The following is a 17,708-nucleotide window of genomic DNA, read 5'->3' on the forward strand; positions in this document are numbered from 1 at the left end:
TCACAGTTGCCCTCCACTTCTATGCATCTGGCTCCTTCCAGGGCTCAGTGGGTGATCTTTGAGGTGTCTCCCAATCAGCTGTCCACACTTATGTCAAGCAGGTTACAGACGCTCTGTTCAGACGGGCATTGACCTTCATCCACTTCCGCTGGGACCAGGCAAGTCAGACACAGTGAGCCAGAGGCTTCGCGGCCATTGCTGGCTTCCCCCGTGTCCAGGGTGCTATAGACTGTACACATGTGGCCATCAAGGCGCCAGCAGGTGAGCCCGGTGCCTTCGTCAACAGGAAGGGCTTCCACTCCATGAACGTGCAGATAGTGTGTGACCACAGGATGCTGATTCTACAAGTCTGTGCAAGGTACCAAGGCAGCCCCCACGACGCCTACATCCTCAGACACTCCCAGGTGCCGGGGCTCTTCAGTGCTCCAGCCCGGCTGGATGGATGGCTGCTGGGTGACAAGGGTTATCCCCTCAGAAGGTGGCTCATGACGGCTCTCCGCCATCCAAGAACAGAAGCTGAGCAGCGCTACAATAGGAGCCAGGGCACCACGAGGGCTGTGGCAGAGAGAGCCATTGGTCTTTTCAAGATGCGCTTCCGTTGCCTGGACCGCTCAGGGGATGCACTCCAGCACCTCCCAGATCGCGTCTCTCTGATCGTGGTAGTCTGCTGCGCTCTCCACAATCTTGCGCTGGAAAGGGGGGATGCTGTTGACGATGAAGACTTTGACGCAGTGGATGAGGCTGCACATGATGAATCCAGCAGTGCCTCAGAGGATGAGGAAGCACAGGGCGATGATGAGGGGCAGCACGCCAACCCGCTACTACACAAAGGAGGCAGGGACACCCGGGACAATTTAATCCAACGAACCTTCAGCTAGCTCCACACACATGGATCAGCAGCACCAGCATTGCCTGGCGCTTCCACACGTGGCACTTAGGTGCTACATCTTCCACCTCATCAGCTGCAACTAAGGGCTTAGTACAGAACCATCAATGTCCACTCAAACACTCATGATATGTCTGTGAAACATACAAATGCAGCACAAAGGAAACACCCTCAGCCATGGTCAGAAAAGTGGACTTTATTGCCACCAAAATAAAAAACAAATGTCACTTTGACGCAGATAATGAAACATTCCCTAATCTAGGACCAACACAAAATCACCAGTGACATACCCGTGGAGTGCCTAACGTGCCTTATGCTTACCTTTGTGGGTGCTACATCTAGGCGCTGCCCCATTGGTCGGAGTGGCTTGTGAGAGAGCCTGCTGACTCTGCTGTCCTATTGGCCTTGACAGGCGTCCTCTGGCCTGTGGAGCCTGTGCTGGCCCCGCCTGAGATGGAGTGGCCAGTTCCAGAACTGGCACCTCCCCAGTTGTCACAGCCTCAACGGATGCAACGGTGACTGGCAGAGGGGCGGAGGAGCTGCCCTCATCCGGAGCGCCCTGAGAGGAACCCTCAGCGACGACAGGCAGCTGCTGCGCCGACATGAGATCACATGAGACCTCCCTGCTCACCGCAGATGGATGGGCACCGAGCGGCGGCACTTGGTGCCCAGAACATCTCCCACATTGGGAATGACCACCTGTGGCCATTAGCGCTGTGAGGACTTGCAGGTCAGAGCGTAACCCAATCAGAAGATTCTCAATCTGCTGGAAGCCCCTCTCCATAAGAGTCGCCAATCTCTCAATCGAGGAAGCCTGAAGCTCTGTCCTGAGGTTCATGGCATCACTGACACTCTGCCTGGATTCCTCCACCACAGAGACCAACTGAAGCACACCCTCATGCAACCCTGCCAGATGCTCCCACGCACCCGGCTGCTTGTCCTGCAGCTGCTGCATGGCTGACATCTGCAGAGGCACATCATCACTGCCGGACTCAGCATGTGCCTGGTTGCCTGTAGTCCTCCGGCTGCTGGCGCCATCGGCACTCTCTGTCCATGCCATCTCCTCCAGCGATTGTGCAGTGCTCTCTCCACTGTGCCCCGGGACACTAGCCGACATCATAATCCCCACCGGTGTAGTAGTCGCTGCACTGGTGCCTGGCTGGCTGAAATGATGTGACACAAGTTGCAAGTGATGCCCCTCAGGTGTGGAGGGGGGGCTCTGGACATCCTCCTGGCGGCCATGCGGTGGTGATGCTGAAATTAACAACAAGGACAGTGCATCAGTTAGCATTCAGTCAGTAACACCATTCATCCCTTCCCCCCCAGCCTCATAATGCGCTCAACCTTCAAGAACCTAAGGAGACGAACATTGGTGGGGTGATAAATAGTCAAGAGGAGGCCCAAACATTACACGCGCATACAGACAGGCTGGTCAGATGGCCTAAGGAATGCCACATGGAATGTTATGTGGATAAGTGTTCGGTTAAGCACTTGGGCAAGACAAGCAAGGTACGGGAATACATGAGTAATGGTGGGATCGTGGGAAGTCACGACGATTACAGGGACCTTGCTGGGCAGACCCATTAAGGTAGCAGAACAGGAACATAAGGCGTTTAACAAGGTAAAAGCCAAACTTGCCTTTATTAGCTGAGGAATAGAATGTAGGAAAAGGGAGGTCATGTTGCAAGTGCAGAAGACGCTGTCAAGGCCACATCTACACTTCTGCGTTCAGTTGTGACCTGCACTTCATGGGAGGGATGGCATTGGAGTGGGGAGAGTGCAGAGGTTCCTGACCTGGATGCATGCTGGCCTGGAGAGTTGCAGTGATGAGGAAACATTGCAAACACTTGCGACATTTGCCGTGGAGCACAGGAGATTGACAGGTCACATTATTGACCTTCATACCGTTTTGCGGGGCATAGAACGGGTGGACAGAGGGCAACATTACCCCTTGGTGCAGGGATGACTAACGTGGTGGCATTTATTTAAGTTGTGCCATGAGGTTGACAGGTGAGGTGCTGAGGACCTTTTGGACAGAGTAATGTGGGACGCACTAGCTGTAAGGGTGGTGGAGGTACAAACCCTCCTAAGATGCAATAAGTCTTTGGCTGTGCAGCAGCGATGCCATGGCACGTTAGGCCATGGGGATAGTGGTCACAAATGGGATAAGGCGACTTTGGAAGGTGCAAGAGACGCGCATCCTCAAGGGGCCAAGGGACCTTTGTGTATGACCCACACGTCTGACTGTATCTGTCTGTGAATGAGCAGTGTTGCTGCATTAACGATTGCAGCAACCATCAGTGCTTTGGATGGTGGGGAGACAGAGTGGATGGGACAGTGGGCCTCAAATACCCGGCCGCTGCACCCCAGCCTCGCCGACACCTGCTGACCTGGCCGCCTGCCTCCTCCCCAGCTCCATGGCCCGCTCCTCATATGTGGTGAGGTGCTGCAGCACGGTGTGCCCACCACCAGTCTGCAGACGCTCCCGGCTATTGTGCTCTGTTTTTGCCTGCAGAACAGAGAAGAGGATTTATTGGGGCTGATTGCTCATGTACTCTGCACACTCACGCCGCACCCCAACCACAGTGGCCCACCTGAGGCCTCCAGCGGCTCCTGTCCACACTACTGGTGATCAGTCCCCAGAAGATAGTACGGCTGATCCCAACCCCCTCCCCCAACGGCCACCTTGGACACATTCGGCGTCCATCACTTTGAATAACACACGGGTCTTAGCGCCCATGGCAAGGAGGTGCAACTAGGTGCAGCGCCGAGGCCAGCAGATGGCTCTTGGCCACGACACCTTGAGGCTCCCCTTCCACCATCTCATCACCATCAATAAGACATGTGTTGGAGTTCTGAGTATGTGTCTAGCTGCCTCCCCTGCAGGTTGCCCCCAGACTACTCAAATGCGACAAACACCAACATATGCTGCAGGGAGAACCCATCTTCTCCTCAACCACTAAGGCTGGTGTAAGCATGGTCACTATCTGTTTGCCCACCCAGCGTGCGCCAAATGCCCAATGCAGTAACGACACTAAGACGTGGGGGAGGGGGCATCAAAGGCTAAGGCTACCTGCTGGGTTAAATGGCCAAGGCCGACATGGTCCACACCCTTCCAGAGCGCAGCAAATCATTGAAGTGCTTGCAGCACTGGGTTCCTGTGCGCCTCAGCATCTTGAGAGCTTACAGCCTCTGCCACCTCCTGCCACACCTGCCTGGTCACGTGGGGGCCCTCCTCCTCCCATCCTCCAGAAACAACACCTCCCAATGATTTGACACCTCTTCCAGGAGGGCAGCAAGGCAGGCATCGGGGAACCGAGGGGCACATTGGCCCCCCACTGGCCTACCCTGCAGCCTGCCTCCTCTGCCTTCACCTCCTCTGGAGCCCGGTCGCTGGCCATGGTAAACAGCCTAAAGGAGGCTGCCTGGCCTTTCTTTATACAGACTGCCGGTTCCCCATTGGAACCGGCTATCTGAACACGCCTGCCGCAGTTTTGAATTTCCCGCTGAACACGGGAGTCTGAAATGCGCTGGGCGGGCCTTAGTTGGCCCACCCGCGCAAAATGGCGGCGCGGCCCGTTTCACCGGCGGCGATCGACTCCACGCCCGCCTGACAAACAGAAAATTCAGCCCCAGGGCTTGAGCACATAAAATCAAGGCTGACGGTCCAGTGTAGCAATGAGGGAGTGCTGCACTGTCTTTTGGATGAGATGTCAAACCAAGGTCCCATCAGGTGAATGTAAAAGATCACATGGCACTATTTTGAAGATGTGTAGGGGAGTTATCCCCAGTGTCCTGGGCAATATCTATCCCTCAATCAACATCACAAAAAACAGATTATCTGGTCATTATCACACTGTTGTCCACAATCATACATAATAAAAGTTGGCGGAATACAGATGTTAGTCAGTGATGCCTACACAGCCAAAGCAGAAGCCATTAAAAAACATCAAACAAAGTGTGGGGTTTCATTTCTACAGGGGTAGAGTTGAAAATCTGAGTAACTAAACTTGTATAGAAGCTTGGTTAGACTGCACTTGGAGTTCTATACAGATCTGCTCTCCATATTGTCAAAAGGATATGGAGATGGAATTTAAATACAGCAAGCCAGCCAAATGCCCAGTGACTTCAGCGGCACTGGTAGATCCCGCTGAGCTACTCTATAGAAGATGAAAGAAAGGTTTAAAAGGATAATACCAGAACTTGAGAGTTTATAATTATTAAGATTCCCTTAGCAGGCTTGGGCTCTTTTTTCTAGAAAAGTGAAGTCTGAGGGATGACCAAATAGTGGTCTTTTAAATCAATAAAGGCTTTAATAAGGTCTACATGGAGTATATGCATTGTTGGGGAGACCAAAACTAGGAAGCATAAATGTAAGATAGTCACCAGTAAATCCAAAGGGGAATTCAGGAGAAATTTTTTTACCTAGAGAGGGGTATGAATGTGGAACTTGCTACCAAATGGAGTAGTTGAGGCAAACAGCATAGATGCGTTTAAGGTTAAGCACATGAGGGAGAAGGGAATGGAAGGATAAGCTGATAGGGTTGGATGACGAGAGGTGAAAAGTGGCTCATGCGAAGCATAGAAGCCTGAATTGACCAATTGGGCTGAATGATCTGTTCTGTGTTGTAAATTCTTCTTAGTTATACTTCTATGTAACCCAATTGTGTACCATTTGGTATTGGGAAATCCAGGTACATATTTGATGACAATATGTGTTTAGATGTATGAATTAACCATTACAGAGAAGGAGAGTGCATCATAAGGTTAATTTTGTGAAGCTTCGCTCTTGGCCCTTTCTCCGATCCTGGTCTAGAGTGAAACTCAGTGCTGGTAGCAAAATTCTACAACATATGTAGTACACTGACTGCAACAAATCTCATAGTAGGTAAATTTCAGCCTTTTCCCTCACATATTAAATTGTGAGGATTCAATATAAAGATGTTCCTGTTTTTGTCTGCACTAACTTAGGTATTATTTTCCTTGTTCAATGTGATTTGTTTATCTCCTTCCAGAACATTGAATATATCCGTTCGCATTATGACATTGAAAACTTTATCTACTTCAACCATCACCAACGGGAAGAACATGGGCACCTCTATCACTTTGTTTTAAACCCAATTTTCCATCAACGTACCAAACATTTTCTCAAAGAAATACTCCGGATTACTTTTAAATCGTGCCTGTATTACCCTGTTTACCCAAAATTAGTAGATAATAAGGTAAAACAAAAAAACTGTTATAGAATTTAACAGATATTTCGGTATACCAGCTATACATATATTATCTATACATCTTATTTTTAAAAAGATGTACTTTATTTTCCATCTATATGTGCTGAAGTTGTTATCTAAAAAGGGTGAAGAATGCTCATTTGTGAATTGGTTGGTTTATTATGCACAACTTTGAACCTGGATATAGGCAGTTGATTATAGCCTTCGACATTATCTTGGTACAAAATTAAATTTACCCAACTAAACATCCTGACTTGGAAATATATTGCCATTCCTTCACTGTCGCTGGATCAAAATTCTGGAACTCTCTCCTTCACAGCACTGCGGACTGCAGTGATTCAAGAAGGCAACTCACCACCATCTTCTCGAAGACAATTAGGAATGGGCAATAAATGCTGGCCTAGCCAGTGATGCCCACATCCCATAAATGAATTTTAAAAAAAGATGCTTCTGATTTTTCTTTAGACCTAATATGGCTGATTTGTAATTAGCTAGAGACTTTCTTCCCCCATTTGAAAACTGTCATGCATTGCTAGTGCTATAAAGTTTACCATTTCTTTTTCTGCAATTTCCATAGAGATTATAATATCGTTACTCATGCTTCATATTTAGGCTCATAGTGCCAACTATAATGGGAAATTCATTCCTAAGCTTCATGTGATAGTTGTTTTGGCTTAAACTTTCTTGAGTTTTGTAAAATTTAATTCAGATCTACTGAGAAGATGATTAATTATCTTTGCATTACTTCCTAGAAGTAACTGTAAACCTTTTATTTCAGGTGAGCAATCCACGTGCTCATTCCCTGACATCTGCCTTTAATTACCTAGTTCCTGTGCGTCGGAGACGACAGATTATCTATCCATTGGAACAACTTGGCATTAATGCTCCATCAAAGCAAATCACCCAGGATAAGGTGGGTGATATGAGTTGTAGCAGGAAGATGGCACTATGCCAACCAGTTTTAGGACTTTGTATACTCATGAGAATGTGGTTTCTAATTACTGTTTAGCAAAAACAACTAGGGATTCCAGTCATCATTCCCCCACAACCTGAGGAACCTATATATTTATGGAGTCAATAGTAAAAACAAATGGCAAACGGTTTCTCTGTTCATCCTTTAATCATCTAAAAACATTTTTATGTTTAACATCTAATGTTGCATTAGTGACCAGTGTAACAAGTAACATTAAAAAACAGTTATATTTATATAGTTCTGGTGATAGACTGTCCACCAATATTCATTACAAGCCTACCGACTCCCACAGCTACCTTGACTACAGCTCCTTACACCCTGCTTCCTGTAAGGACTCCATCCCATTCTCTCAGTTCCTTCGCCTCCATCACATCTGTTCTGATGATGCCACTTTCAAAAACAGTGCCTCTGACATATCTTCCTTCTTCCTTAACCGAGGATTTCCACCCACGGTGGTTGGCAGGGCCCTCAACTGTGTCCGGCCCATCTCCCGCGCATTCACCCTCACACCTTCCTCTCCCTCCCAGAACCATGATAGGGTCCCCCTTGTCCTCACTTATCACCCCACCAGCCTCCGCGTTCAAAGGATCATCCTCCACCAATTCCGCCAACTCCAGCATGATGCCACCACCAAACACATCTTCCCTTCACCCCCTCTGGTGGCTTTCCGCAGGGATCGTTCCCTCCAGGACACCCTGGTCCACTCCTCCATCACCCCCTACACCTCAACCCCCTCCCACGGCACCTTCCCATGCAACCGCAGAAGGTGCAACACCTGCCCCTTTACTTTCCCCCTCCTCACTGTCCAAGGGCCCAAACACTCCTTTCAAGTGAAGCAGTGCTTCACTTGCATTTCCCTCAATTTAGTCTACTGCATTCGCTGCTCCCAATGCGGTTTCCTCTACATTGGAGAGATCAAACGCAGACTGGGTGACCGCTTTGCGGAACACCTTCGGTCTGTCCACAAGCATGACCCAGACCTCCCTGTCGCTTGCCATTTCAACACCCCACCCTGCTCTCATGCCCACATGTCTGTCCTTGGCCTGCTGCATTGTTCCAGTGAAGTTCAACGCAAACTGGAGGAACAGCACCTCATCTTCCGACTAGGCACTTTCCAGCCTTCCAGACTGAATATTGAGTTCAACAATTTCAAATCATGAACTCTCTCCTCCATCCGATCCCCCTTTTTCCAATAATTTATAATTTTTTTTACAAATATATTTTTCTTTTCCCTCCTATTTTTAAATTTATTTCAATCTATTGTTTCATCTCCACCTTTTAGCCCATTTTGATCCCTTCCCCCCACCCCCACTAGGGCCATCTACCACTTGCTCATCCTGCTTTCTACCCTTAATGTCCCCATTAGCGCATCCTTTAGATAATATCACCACCGTCAACACTCCTTCGTCCTTTTGTCTTTGACATCTTTGGCAGTCTCTTCTTGGCCTCCACCTATCACTGGCCCCCTATCGAGCTCTACCTGTCCCACCCACACCCCCTCTACCAGCTTATATTTCATCCATTTCTATATGTCTTAGTTCTGATGAAGAGTCATACGGACTCGAAACATCAACTGTATCCTTCTCCGCAGATGCTGTCAGACCTGAGTTTTTCCAGGTATTTTTGTTTTTGTTCTGGATTTCCAGCATCCGCAGTATTTTGCTTTTATATTTATACAGCGCTTTTCATGACCACTGGATGTCTCAAAGTGCTCTACGGCCAATGACATACTTTAAGTGTAGTCACTATTGTAAATGTAGGAAATGTGGCAGGCAATTTGTGCAAAGTAAAGCCCTACAAACAGCAGTGAGATAATGACCAGATAATCTGTTTTTGTGATATTGATTAAGGGATAAATATTGGTCAACATACCCGGGATAACTCCCCTATTCTTCTTCGAAATAGTGCCATGGCATCCTTTACATCCACCTGAGCAAGCAGACAGGGCCTTGGTTTAATGTCTCATCTGAAAGACAGCACCTCCAAAAGTATAGCACTCCCTCATTACTGAACTCGAGTGTCAGCCTTGATTCTTTTGTGCTCAAGCCCTGGAGCGCAACTTGAACCCAAAACCTTGTGACCCAGAGGGGAGAGTGCTACAAACTGAGCCATGGCTGACACAATACATTTATTATAAGAATAGGTGGACCATTATATTGCTTGATTCCATTATGTGTAATTTCATGGCTTCAGATAGTAATGAATGAATTGCTTGCAATCTTTTGTCTCTTCCTGCTGCTTAGCCTTTGTTCCTAGTTTACCTCTTGACAATATAGCCATGATCGGAAAATTGTTAAGTGGGCAATCTAAATGTGAATTTTAAATACAACAAGATTATGATAAGATCAGTTTCAATTTGTGAATAATTATATGTGTACTAGTGTTGAGGAGCTACAAGTGCACTGCCACTAATGTCTAGTGTCATCAGTAAAACCTATTATACTAATAGTAATTTAGTAGTACAGAACTTGAGTATTGCTGAAAAAAAGAGGCATGTTATCAAATCTTCTCATCTTGTACTCATCAGGATAGCTTGCAAGAATTTTCCAACAATAATGGGGGAACAGTAATTTATACAGCATGAGAAGAGAGTGCTGATTGGTTGGCAAGTGGACTCTGACTGGTGGAGGTGTTGCCATGGACAATGCAGCACGGAACCGCCCAGCTTTGTTCAAAATTCAAACCGGGCAGGTCGACTCTGATTGGTCAAGGCATTGCCCTGGGGAATGAACCAGGGAGTGACTGAAAAAGGCGCGATGCGTGAACATAATATTCAAAAGAAGGGGTCTTAAAAAAGGGTCTTCTTTCTATATATTTTACAATCTAAAATATTTGTCTTGAACTCCCACAGAGTGGCATGCAGTCAGATTGCCACTCTGCTCCTACTTTTTTATCTAAAATTCTTTTCAATCCTATCTTGCCCGGCCTTCCAACTCAGGCCAGGCGAGATCCGGGCAGTGCAGTGGATCCCAAGGGCCTAACTTTAAGGGGAGCTCAGTCAGATGTAAGGAGGCGCCAAGCCCCCCTTTTTTACGAACCTAGATGACATTAACCAGGTAAGTTAAAGGCCCAGTCAAGTTTAAAGGTCCTTGACAGGCCGGGAAGAAGGTAAGTATATAAGGTAAGTGCGTAGGATTTGGTGGGGTAGATTTTTCAGGGGGGGGGAGGGGTTCGCCTCGTGTGGGGGTGGGGTTCGAGCCTTCAGATGGGCCTTGAGCGGGATCGGGTTAGCCCTCAGGGGCTGGAGGGTCAGCTTGGGTCAAGCCTCAGGGGAGGGGGGTGGTCGGGTCAGGTCAAGCCTCAGGGTGTGGGGGGACGGTGAAAGTCGGGAGTTAGGCCTTGTAGGGGAGTCCCAGTGTAGGTGGGAAGAGTCCCAGGGGAGGGGAGCGGTTGATTCCTATGTGGAAGGTTCTGTGGTGGACAATCCCGTGAGGGTGGGGAGTCTTCGGGGTGGACCCTATGGTGGTGGGTGGGGGGTGGGGGGGCGGGGGGTGGGGGGTGGTGGTTAGGTGGGTGTGGGGGGAGTCCAGTGGGGCTTCAGAGGTGTAGGGGAGTCCTTTGGGGAGGTAGGTGAGGGCCTGTACAATAGTTACTCAGAAGTTATAAGTGGTTTTAACACTTCTAACTTTTTCTGGGTAACTTTTGATGTAGTACCGTCGGAACCATCCGAAGTTTGGGAGTTAAATTGCATTTTCGGATGGTTCCCAGTGCAGGGCAATTGCCCAAGGAAAGTTTGCACTTCTCAGGCAATTGCCATGCAAACTGTACCTGGGAACTTGCGGGGCGGCGGGGGAGGCTGCTTCCCCAGCGCATCTTTGTGGTGCCCCCCAGTTACACTGCCCAGGAGCTCAGAAATTACAGCCATTGTACTTTGCTAGCATGTCTCTTTTTTTTTTCACCCTTATACTCTTAACATTTCTGTTCTTTTTCAAATCATTTTTCATGGGCCTGAATTTTTCCTGTGTTGGGCGGGCTTGGCGGGAGGGGGGAGGTGCAGCTATGGAGCCGCCCACCCCCCGTGATCAGCTCTGCACCGCGATTTCACACGGGCCGGCCAGTGAAGGCCTGCCCAGCGTGGATGGCGAGCGGTAGCACTGAGCGCTACCTGTGCCGCCAGGGGGAGGAGGGAGAGTCAGGTCCAGCATTCTTTTGCGCATGCGCGCGGAAGAGCGCTTCACCCTCCCTGAGGCACGGAGCTACCCCAGGGAGACTGAAGCACTTTTTAACGAAATTATTAAAAACATTAAAAATTTAATGAAACATGTCCCCTCATGTGACTGTGTCACATGAGGGGACATGTTTTTATTTTTCAAAAAAAGTTTTTATTCAATTGTAAAAGCTTTAGGAAACCTCATCCGGCTCGTGGATGAAGTTTCCTAAAAAATGTAATGGCCGCTTGGCCTTTTCACCTGCCCGCCAACCGTTAGGTTCGACAGGCAGCGTAAATTTCAAGTTAATGAGGTTGATAATGGCCTTAATAGGCATTTTAATTATTGGCGGGCGCACAGCCGACTCTGGCGTGCACCCGCCAAGCGAAACATCGCAAAGTTGCACGATGGTGCAATCATTTCACATTCCAGCGTCTCTGGCCCACCCACACATGCTAAATGTAAAATCCTGGCCATGGAAAATTCAGTGCAATTTGGCATTCTTAATCATCTTTCATAATAAGTTTCTAGCCCAAGTAAAAGGTGCAGCGGTGTTATTTTAATTGTACTGCATTCTTTTTGCATTTCAATGCCAGTTGTTTCATTCTCCATCATTTTTCAGTCAACAGCTTGTTAAAATACATACTGTTGCTTGACTTGTCAGATTACTCATATTCATAGTCATAATTCTGAGGCAGTACATTCCATTCATTAGAAAGACCTTTATAATTAACTTGGTCAATAAATTGGGTTGCTTTATTGACTTACCGTCCAAATGATTACCTTTTTTTTAAGGAATAGATCTTTCGTAAAACAGAACAAGGCACATAATCATAACATAAGAAATACGAACAAGAGTGGACCATTCGGCACCTCGAGCCTGTTCCGTCATTCAATAAGATCATGGCTGATCTGCTTGTGTTTCGATTTCTACATTCCCATCTAACCCCGATAACCTTTGATTCCCTTGCCTAACAAGAATCTATCTACCTCTGCATTAAAAATATTCAATGACCCCCACCTCCAGCACCTTTTGAGGCAGAGAATTCCAAAGTTGCACAACCCTCTGAGAGAAAAAATTTCTCCTCATCTCTGTCCTAAAAGAGAGGCCCCTAATTTTAAAACAGTGCCCCCTAGTTCTGGTCTCACCCACAAAAGGAAACATCCTTTCAATGCCTACCTTCTTAAGGTCGTTCAGGATCTTGTATACTTCAATAAAATCACCCCTCACTCTTCTAAATTCCAGTGGAAACAAGCCCAGTCTGTCCAACCTTCCCTCATAAGACAACCCACTCATTCCAGGTATCAATCTAGTAAACCTCCTTTGAAGCACCTCCAATGCGTTTACATCCTTCCTTAAATAAGGAGACCAAAACTGCACACAGCATTCGCGGTGCAGTCTCACCAATGCTCTGTATAACCGAAGCATAACATCCTTACTTTTATGTTCAATCCCTCTCGTAATAAAGGATAGCATTCCATTAGCCTTCTTAATTACTTGCTGTACCTGCATACTAACTTTTTCTGACTCATGTACCAGAACACCTAGATCCTGCTGCACCTCAGAATTATGCAGCCGTCCTCCATTTAAGAAATACTCTGCTTTTTTGTTCTTCCTGCCATAGTGAACAACTTCACATTTTCCCACTTTAAATTCCATTTGCCAGATCTTTGCTCACTCACTGAACCTCTCTATATCCGTCTGCAACCTCCTCATGTCCTCTTCACGACATACTTCCCTACCTATTTTTGTGTCATCTGCAAATTTAGCTACCATGTCTTCACTCCCCTCATCCAAGTCATTGATGTAAATCGTAAAAAATTGAGGCCCCAGAACAGACCCTGTGGGACGCCACTCGTCACATCCTGCCCATCAGAAAAAGACCCATTTATGCATACTCTCTGATTTCAGCCAGCCAGCCAATCTTCTATCCATGCTAATATGTTACCCACTGCACCATGTACTTTAATTTTCTGTAATATTTTTAACATACATTATAGTTTGACAGGAAAGGACCAGTCCAAAAAAAAACAACCGGTTTAACTGGAGATCCTATCTGAAACATCAAAACTACAAAGATTCAGCCATTTTCAACCTTTTGAAGTCTCACAATTGTACTATATCACTCAGATAAATATTCGAAAATAAATATCACCTTGAACCAGTTAATTTTCCAGGAAGGGAATAGACTGTCTCAAAGCAAATCAATACCCCAGCAAGCAGAGAACAAAAATTACATGGGCAATTTTATTTTTCTCTCCTTAAAAATGAAGAGTTGTAGATGGTCCATGTTGAAAGTTTAAATAAGTGGGGGTGGGGTGGCAAGGGGGAATGGTGGTGATTATTGAATTCAGCAAGCCGCTGGAGTTCAGTTTTGGTACACGTGAGACACAAACCTGAACTTGTGTACGTGATCGACAAATTGTATATAAAACACATGCAAAAATACTGAAAGAAAGTGCCCTACCCCCAAACTACCAAGAACCCAAAGTTGACTGCACTTCCATGATTCCCATTCTGGCTGAAGTAGACTTGGGACCTGCTCCTCACCCTGCCTCTGAGAGTGGATTGCAATGGCAAGCCACCATCATAAAAAAACTGCTAAGAAAACAGCTGAGGACAAAGCATCAGCAGATAATAAGCCAAGGACCTGCCTTTAGGCAGAGCACACATGAATTAATGAATCCTGTAATTATGCAGTGATTCATTAAAGCCATTGTGCTTGAAAAATACATCATCAGGATTGTGTGCTTCATGCAACCAACTGAAGCAATTAGTTATAATGTAATTTTCCTTTCTACTTCTGCTATATGGTTTAACTATCTAATATCTAACAGCATACAATCTTACCCTCCAAAAATTACATTGTGCAAATAATCCTTTATACCTGTTAAGGAAAGCTCTTAACTTGGGACTTCACAGTATTGTGTCATTATAACATGAAAACCTCTTCCTCCCCTTTAACATCATCACAACTCTTATTTCAACTTCCCCTGTTTCACTTGTCAGGCAGTCCTGAGTTTTTAGCCTTCATCTAATTCACTAATAGTTGTTGCCAGAAAAACTTGCACACATTGTGCATGAGCGCCAGAACATCATAGTGGATCCAGAATTTGAAAAAGTCATCCCCTGCATGGTACAAGCCACAGAACTGATGGAGAAGGCACTCTTTTCCATTCCAGTTTACCAGCTCAGAATTAGATGGTGTTAGTGAGGATGTGAACTGCATGGTCCAGAGAACATGAGGTGAAGTAAGATAAAGTAATTAGCCATAGTCCACGAGGGACCATAGGCATCACTGTCTGTTAAAGAGAGAGACAAGTGGTCACCACTCTGCATCAAGCATGGGGCAAGGCAGGGAGGCAGCCCTCCATGAACTACCACAGGGATTGAACCTGCACTATTGGCATCATTCTGCGCCACACTCAAACCATCTAGCCAACTAGCTAACCAACCCCACAGAACATGAGAGAGCTGGAGGATGAGATGAGAATCTGCCACATTCCCATAATGGAAAAATGCCCCTGGGTTCTGAGTCAATGGGCATAGAATCTTTGTACTTGCCTAAAAAGAAGGGTGCTGGCTCTGAAGCCAGTCAATAAAGGTGTATCACAGATGTAGTAGATGTGACCTACAGCTTACAACCCTTAACTGTGCAACATCAAGGAAGCTTTTACTTTGCTTTAGACCTCAGTGGAATGTGTGGCAGCTTCGCTGGAACCCGCAGCTAACTCTCCACCTAAAAGGTGCCTCTACATGGAAGTGCAGACTACTAACTTGGTGGCATTTGCGGATGGAGAAGGTAGAGCCTTGCATTCCAGCTTCCAGACATGGTAGCTAGAGCAGAGGCTACTGTCCCTCTGGATCTGATAGCTGCTGTTAGACCAGCCACTCTTAATCAGTGGGAATGTAGATCCAGTATCCAGTAGAATGGCAAAAGCTGGACTTTACCTGTTTGAGGCTGCCATCTTTTCAGTCTTTACCTTAAGAGTTTCATTCTTGTGGCACATAAGTTGGAACACTGGGCTGCTCAGGAACATGTTCTATAGATTCATCCAACAATGGTTCCTTCACAGGAGCAAGTTCCTCCATCAGAGGAAGGCTATCTCAGCCTTATTACCCTTTTGTAGAATATGAGCGGCCAAGAACCTCTCATGATACTGGCCCTCAGATTGTCCCTAGGAAAAGCACAAGGACAAACCAGGTATGTTTCTGCATGCAAGAGAAGCAGTTTCAGGAAAGACTAGGTTGGCATATTTTCACTAAGCATTTTGTTATTTTAAAATAGAATGCACACCAATGTTATTCATTGAGGTTAGAGTCGTATAGGAAAATTTGTCATTGAATGTAAGTCATTACTAATTCAATATTAATACCCCATGGAGGGTGGGAGAAAGGTAAGGAAAAGGGGAGGTCCAAGTATTAAATATGGGGAATGAGCCCCCAACATGTCATGCATGTGCCTGCTGCCTTTTTCATGGCAACAAAATTGGGGCATCCAAATGCCTCATCATGGCACGTCAGGACACTTAATTAACATATTTAAATCTGGCTTCCACAGTGCAATTGGGAGCCGGTTGTAAAATTCGCTGCTTCTGCATGGGCTTATCTGTGGTTGGAACCCAACCGTAAGAAGAGGGAGCTGCTGGCTCCAAACGTTAACTGCCTTTCTCCTTATGGAAGTACACCTCCCATTCCTCTTGGAGTCTTTGGACCCCTCACTACTGATCAAGGCCTCTCCCCACCCCTGCTGCAGGTCTGGTCTCTCCCTCACTCCCCTGCCGATCCCAGCCTCTTTTCCAACCTCACCCCCATGCTGGCCTCTCTCCCCCACCCCCCACAATCTCCACTTCTCTCTCCACCACCTCACCAATCTCTTTTTCTTACCCTCCCCACTCTCTGCCAAAAGCAACCTCTTTCCTTACCTTTCCTTGTTGATCTTGGCCTCTGTCTTCCTCTCCCCACTGATGGTGGCTTCCCTATCCCCCTCACCCACCCTGCCTTTCTGATTATTGTCTCGCACATCATGGATCTCACCTCTGTCCCTCAACCCTATTTGATGACCCCCAGACCATATACTGACTACCCACTCACCGACTATTTAATAACCAGCAAAGGACACCTCTTGTTTGTCCTTATCCAATATGGTGGGTGGCACAGATGCAGTGGCTTGGCAGCCATTTGGGGCCATTAGGCAGCTGTGTAGCATGGGCTGTGCAACTCAAGGCCTGTAACTTATTGTGGTGTCTTATTACATACTTTTAATGGAATGCAATCTCTTAAATAATAATACATCTTAAATATTTCAAATATTTTGGACTGTTAAAAATCAGTTTTATGAGGAGCTTATAATTGTATTTAAATAACAGTTTAGAAAGAACATATAATTATCTCAGATGGAAATAGCGAAAGGAAAGAATGAGAATGAAATGAAAAGGTGTTTAAAAACATATGTGCATAAGTCATTGAAGGTAGCAGGACAGGTAGAAAGAGCAATTAATAAAGCAGACAGTATCCCCGGCTTTATTAATAGGAGCATAGAGTACAAAAGCAAGGAGCTAGGTTGAACTTGTATACGACATTAGTTTGGCCTCAGCTGGAATATTGCGTCCAGTTCTAAGTGCTGCACTTCAGGAAAAATGTGAAGGCATTGGAGAGAGCGCAGAAAAGATTCATGAGAATGATTCCAGAGATGAGGATATGAAGATAGATTGGAGAAGTTAGGACTGTTTTCCTTGAAGAAAAGAAGGCTGAAAGGAGACTTGATAGAGGTATTCACAATCCTGAGGAGCCTCGACAGAGTAGATAGGGAGAAACTGCTCCTACTTTTGAGAGGATCAAGAACAAGAGGTCACATATTTAAAGTAATTGGCAAAAGAAACAAAAGCAATATGAGAAAAAACTTTTTAATGCAGCAAGTGGTTAAGGTCTGGAATGTACTACCTGGGAGTATGATGGAGGCAGGTTCAGTTGTAGCATTCACAGGAAATTAGACTGTTATCTGAAAAGGAAGAAGGTGGGAGAATGGCACTGTGAATTGCTCATTCAGAGAGGTGATGCAGACATGATGGGCAGAATGGCCTCCTGTGCTGTAACGATTCTGTGAATTCTGTAAATCGAATGGTACACATAAAGAGGGATAAAGAGAAACAGAATCTTGTAAAACCAAAGAAAGGGAACATCACTCTGATTTGTCAGCATTCAGGTTTGATCACTCCTTTGAGTGCCATGTTCAGTATATTGTGCTAATGGGCATTTGAAATAAGGTGTGTTCTGGGACCAATCCACCTAATCCTAAACTCTCTGAGGCCAATTAGTGTATGCCTTGCTGAAATGCAAGGAGCAGTGATTACTGAAGCATGACAGCTGTAATCTTCAGGGAGTTGTGTAATGTGCTTGAAATCACCATGTTCTGTTCCTCAATCTATTATGTTGTGTTTAAGTCATCCATGGGGGAAGAAATGCT

At 46.3% G+C, this 17,708-nt stretch overlaps 1 protein-coding gene across 1 annotated transcript in view; it reads left to right on the plus strand.

Annotated features, from left to right (window-relative positions):
* Positions 1-17,708, plus strand: part of cfap61 (cilia and flagella associated protein 61) — a 216,307-nt gene that overhangs the window by 92,940 nt on the left and 105,659 nt on the right. The window contains exons 15-16 of the mRNA XM_078557547.1: positions 5,902-6,108; positions 6,899-7,033. Coding sequence (XP_078413673.1) covers positions 5,902-6,108; positions 6,899-7,033 — 342 coding nt within the window. The remainder of the gene's footprint in view (positions 1-5,901; positions 6,109-6,898; positions 7,034-17,708) is intronic.

The sequence above is a fragment of the Cetorhinus maximus genome, chromosome 14 (genome assembly GCF_964194155.1).
Source record: "Cetorhinus maximus chromosome 14, sCetMax3.hap1.1, whole genome shotgun sequence".
Lineage (NCBI taxonomy): Eukaryota > Metazoa > Chordata > Chondrichthyes > Lamniformes > Cetorhinidae > Cetorhinus > Cetorhinus maximus.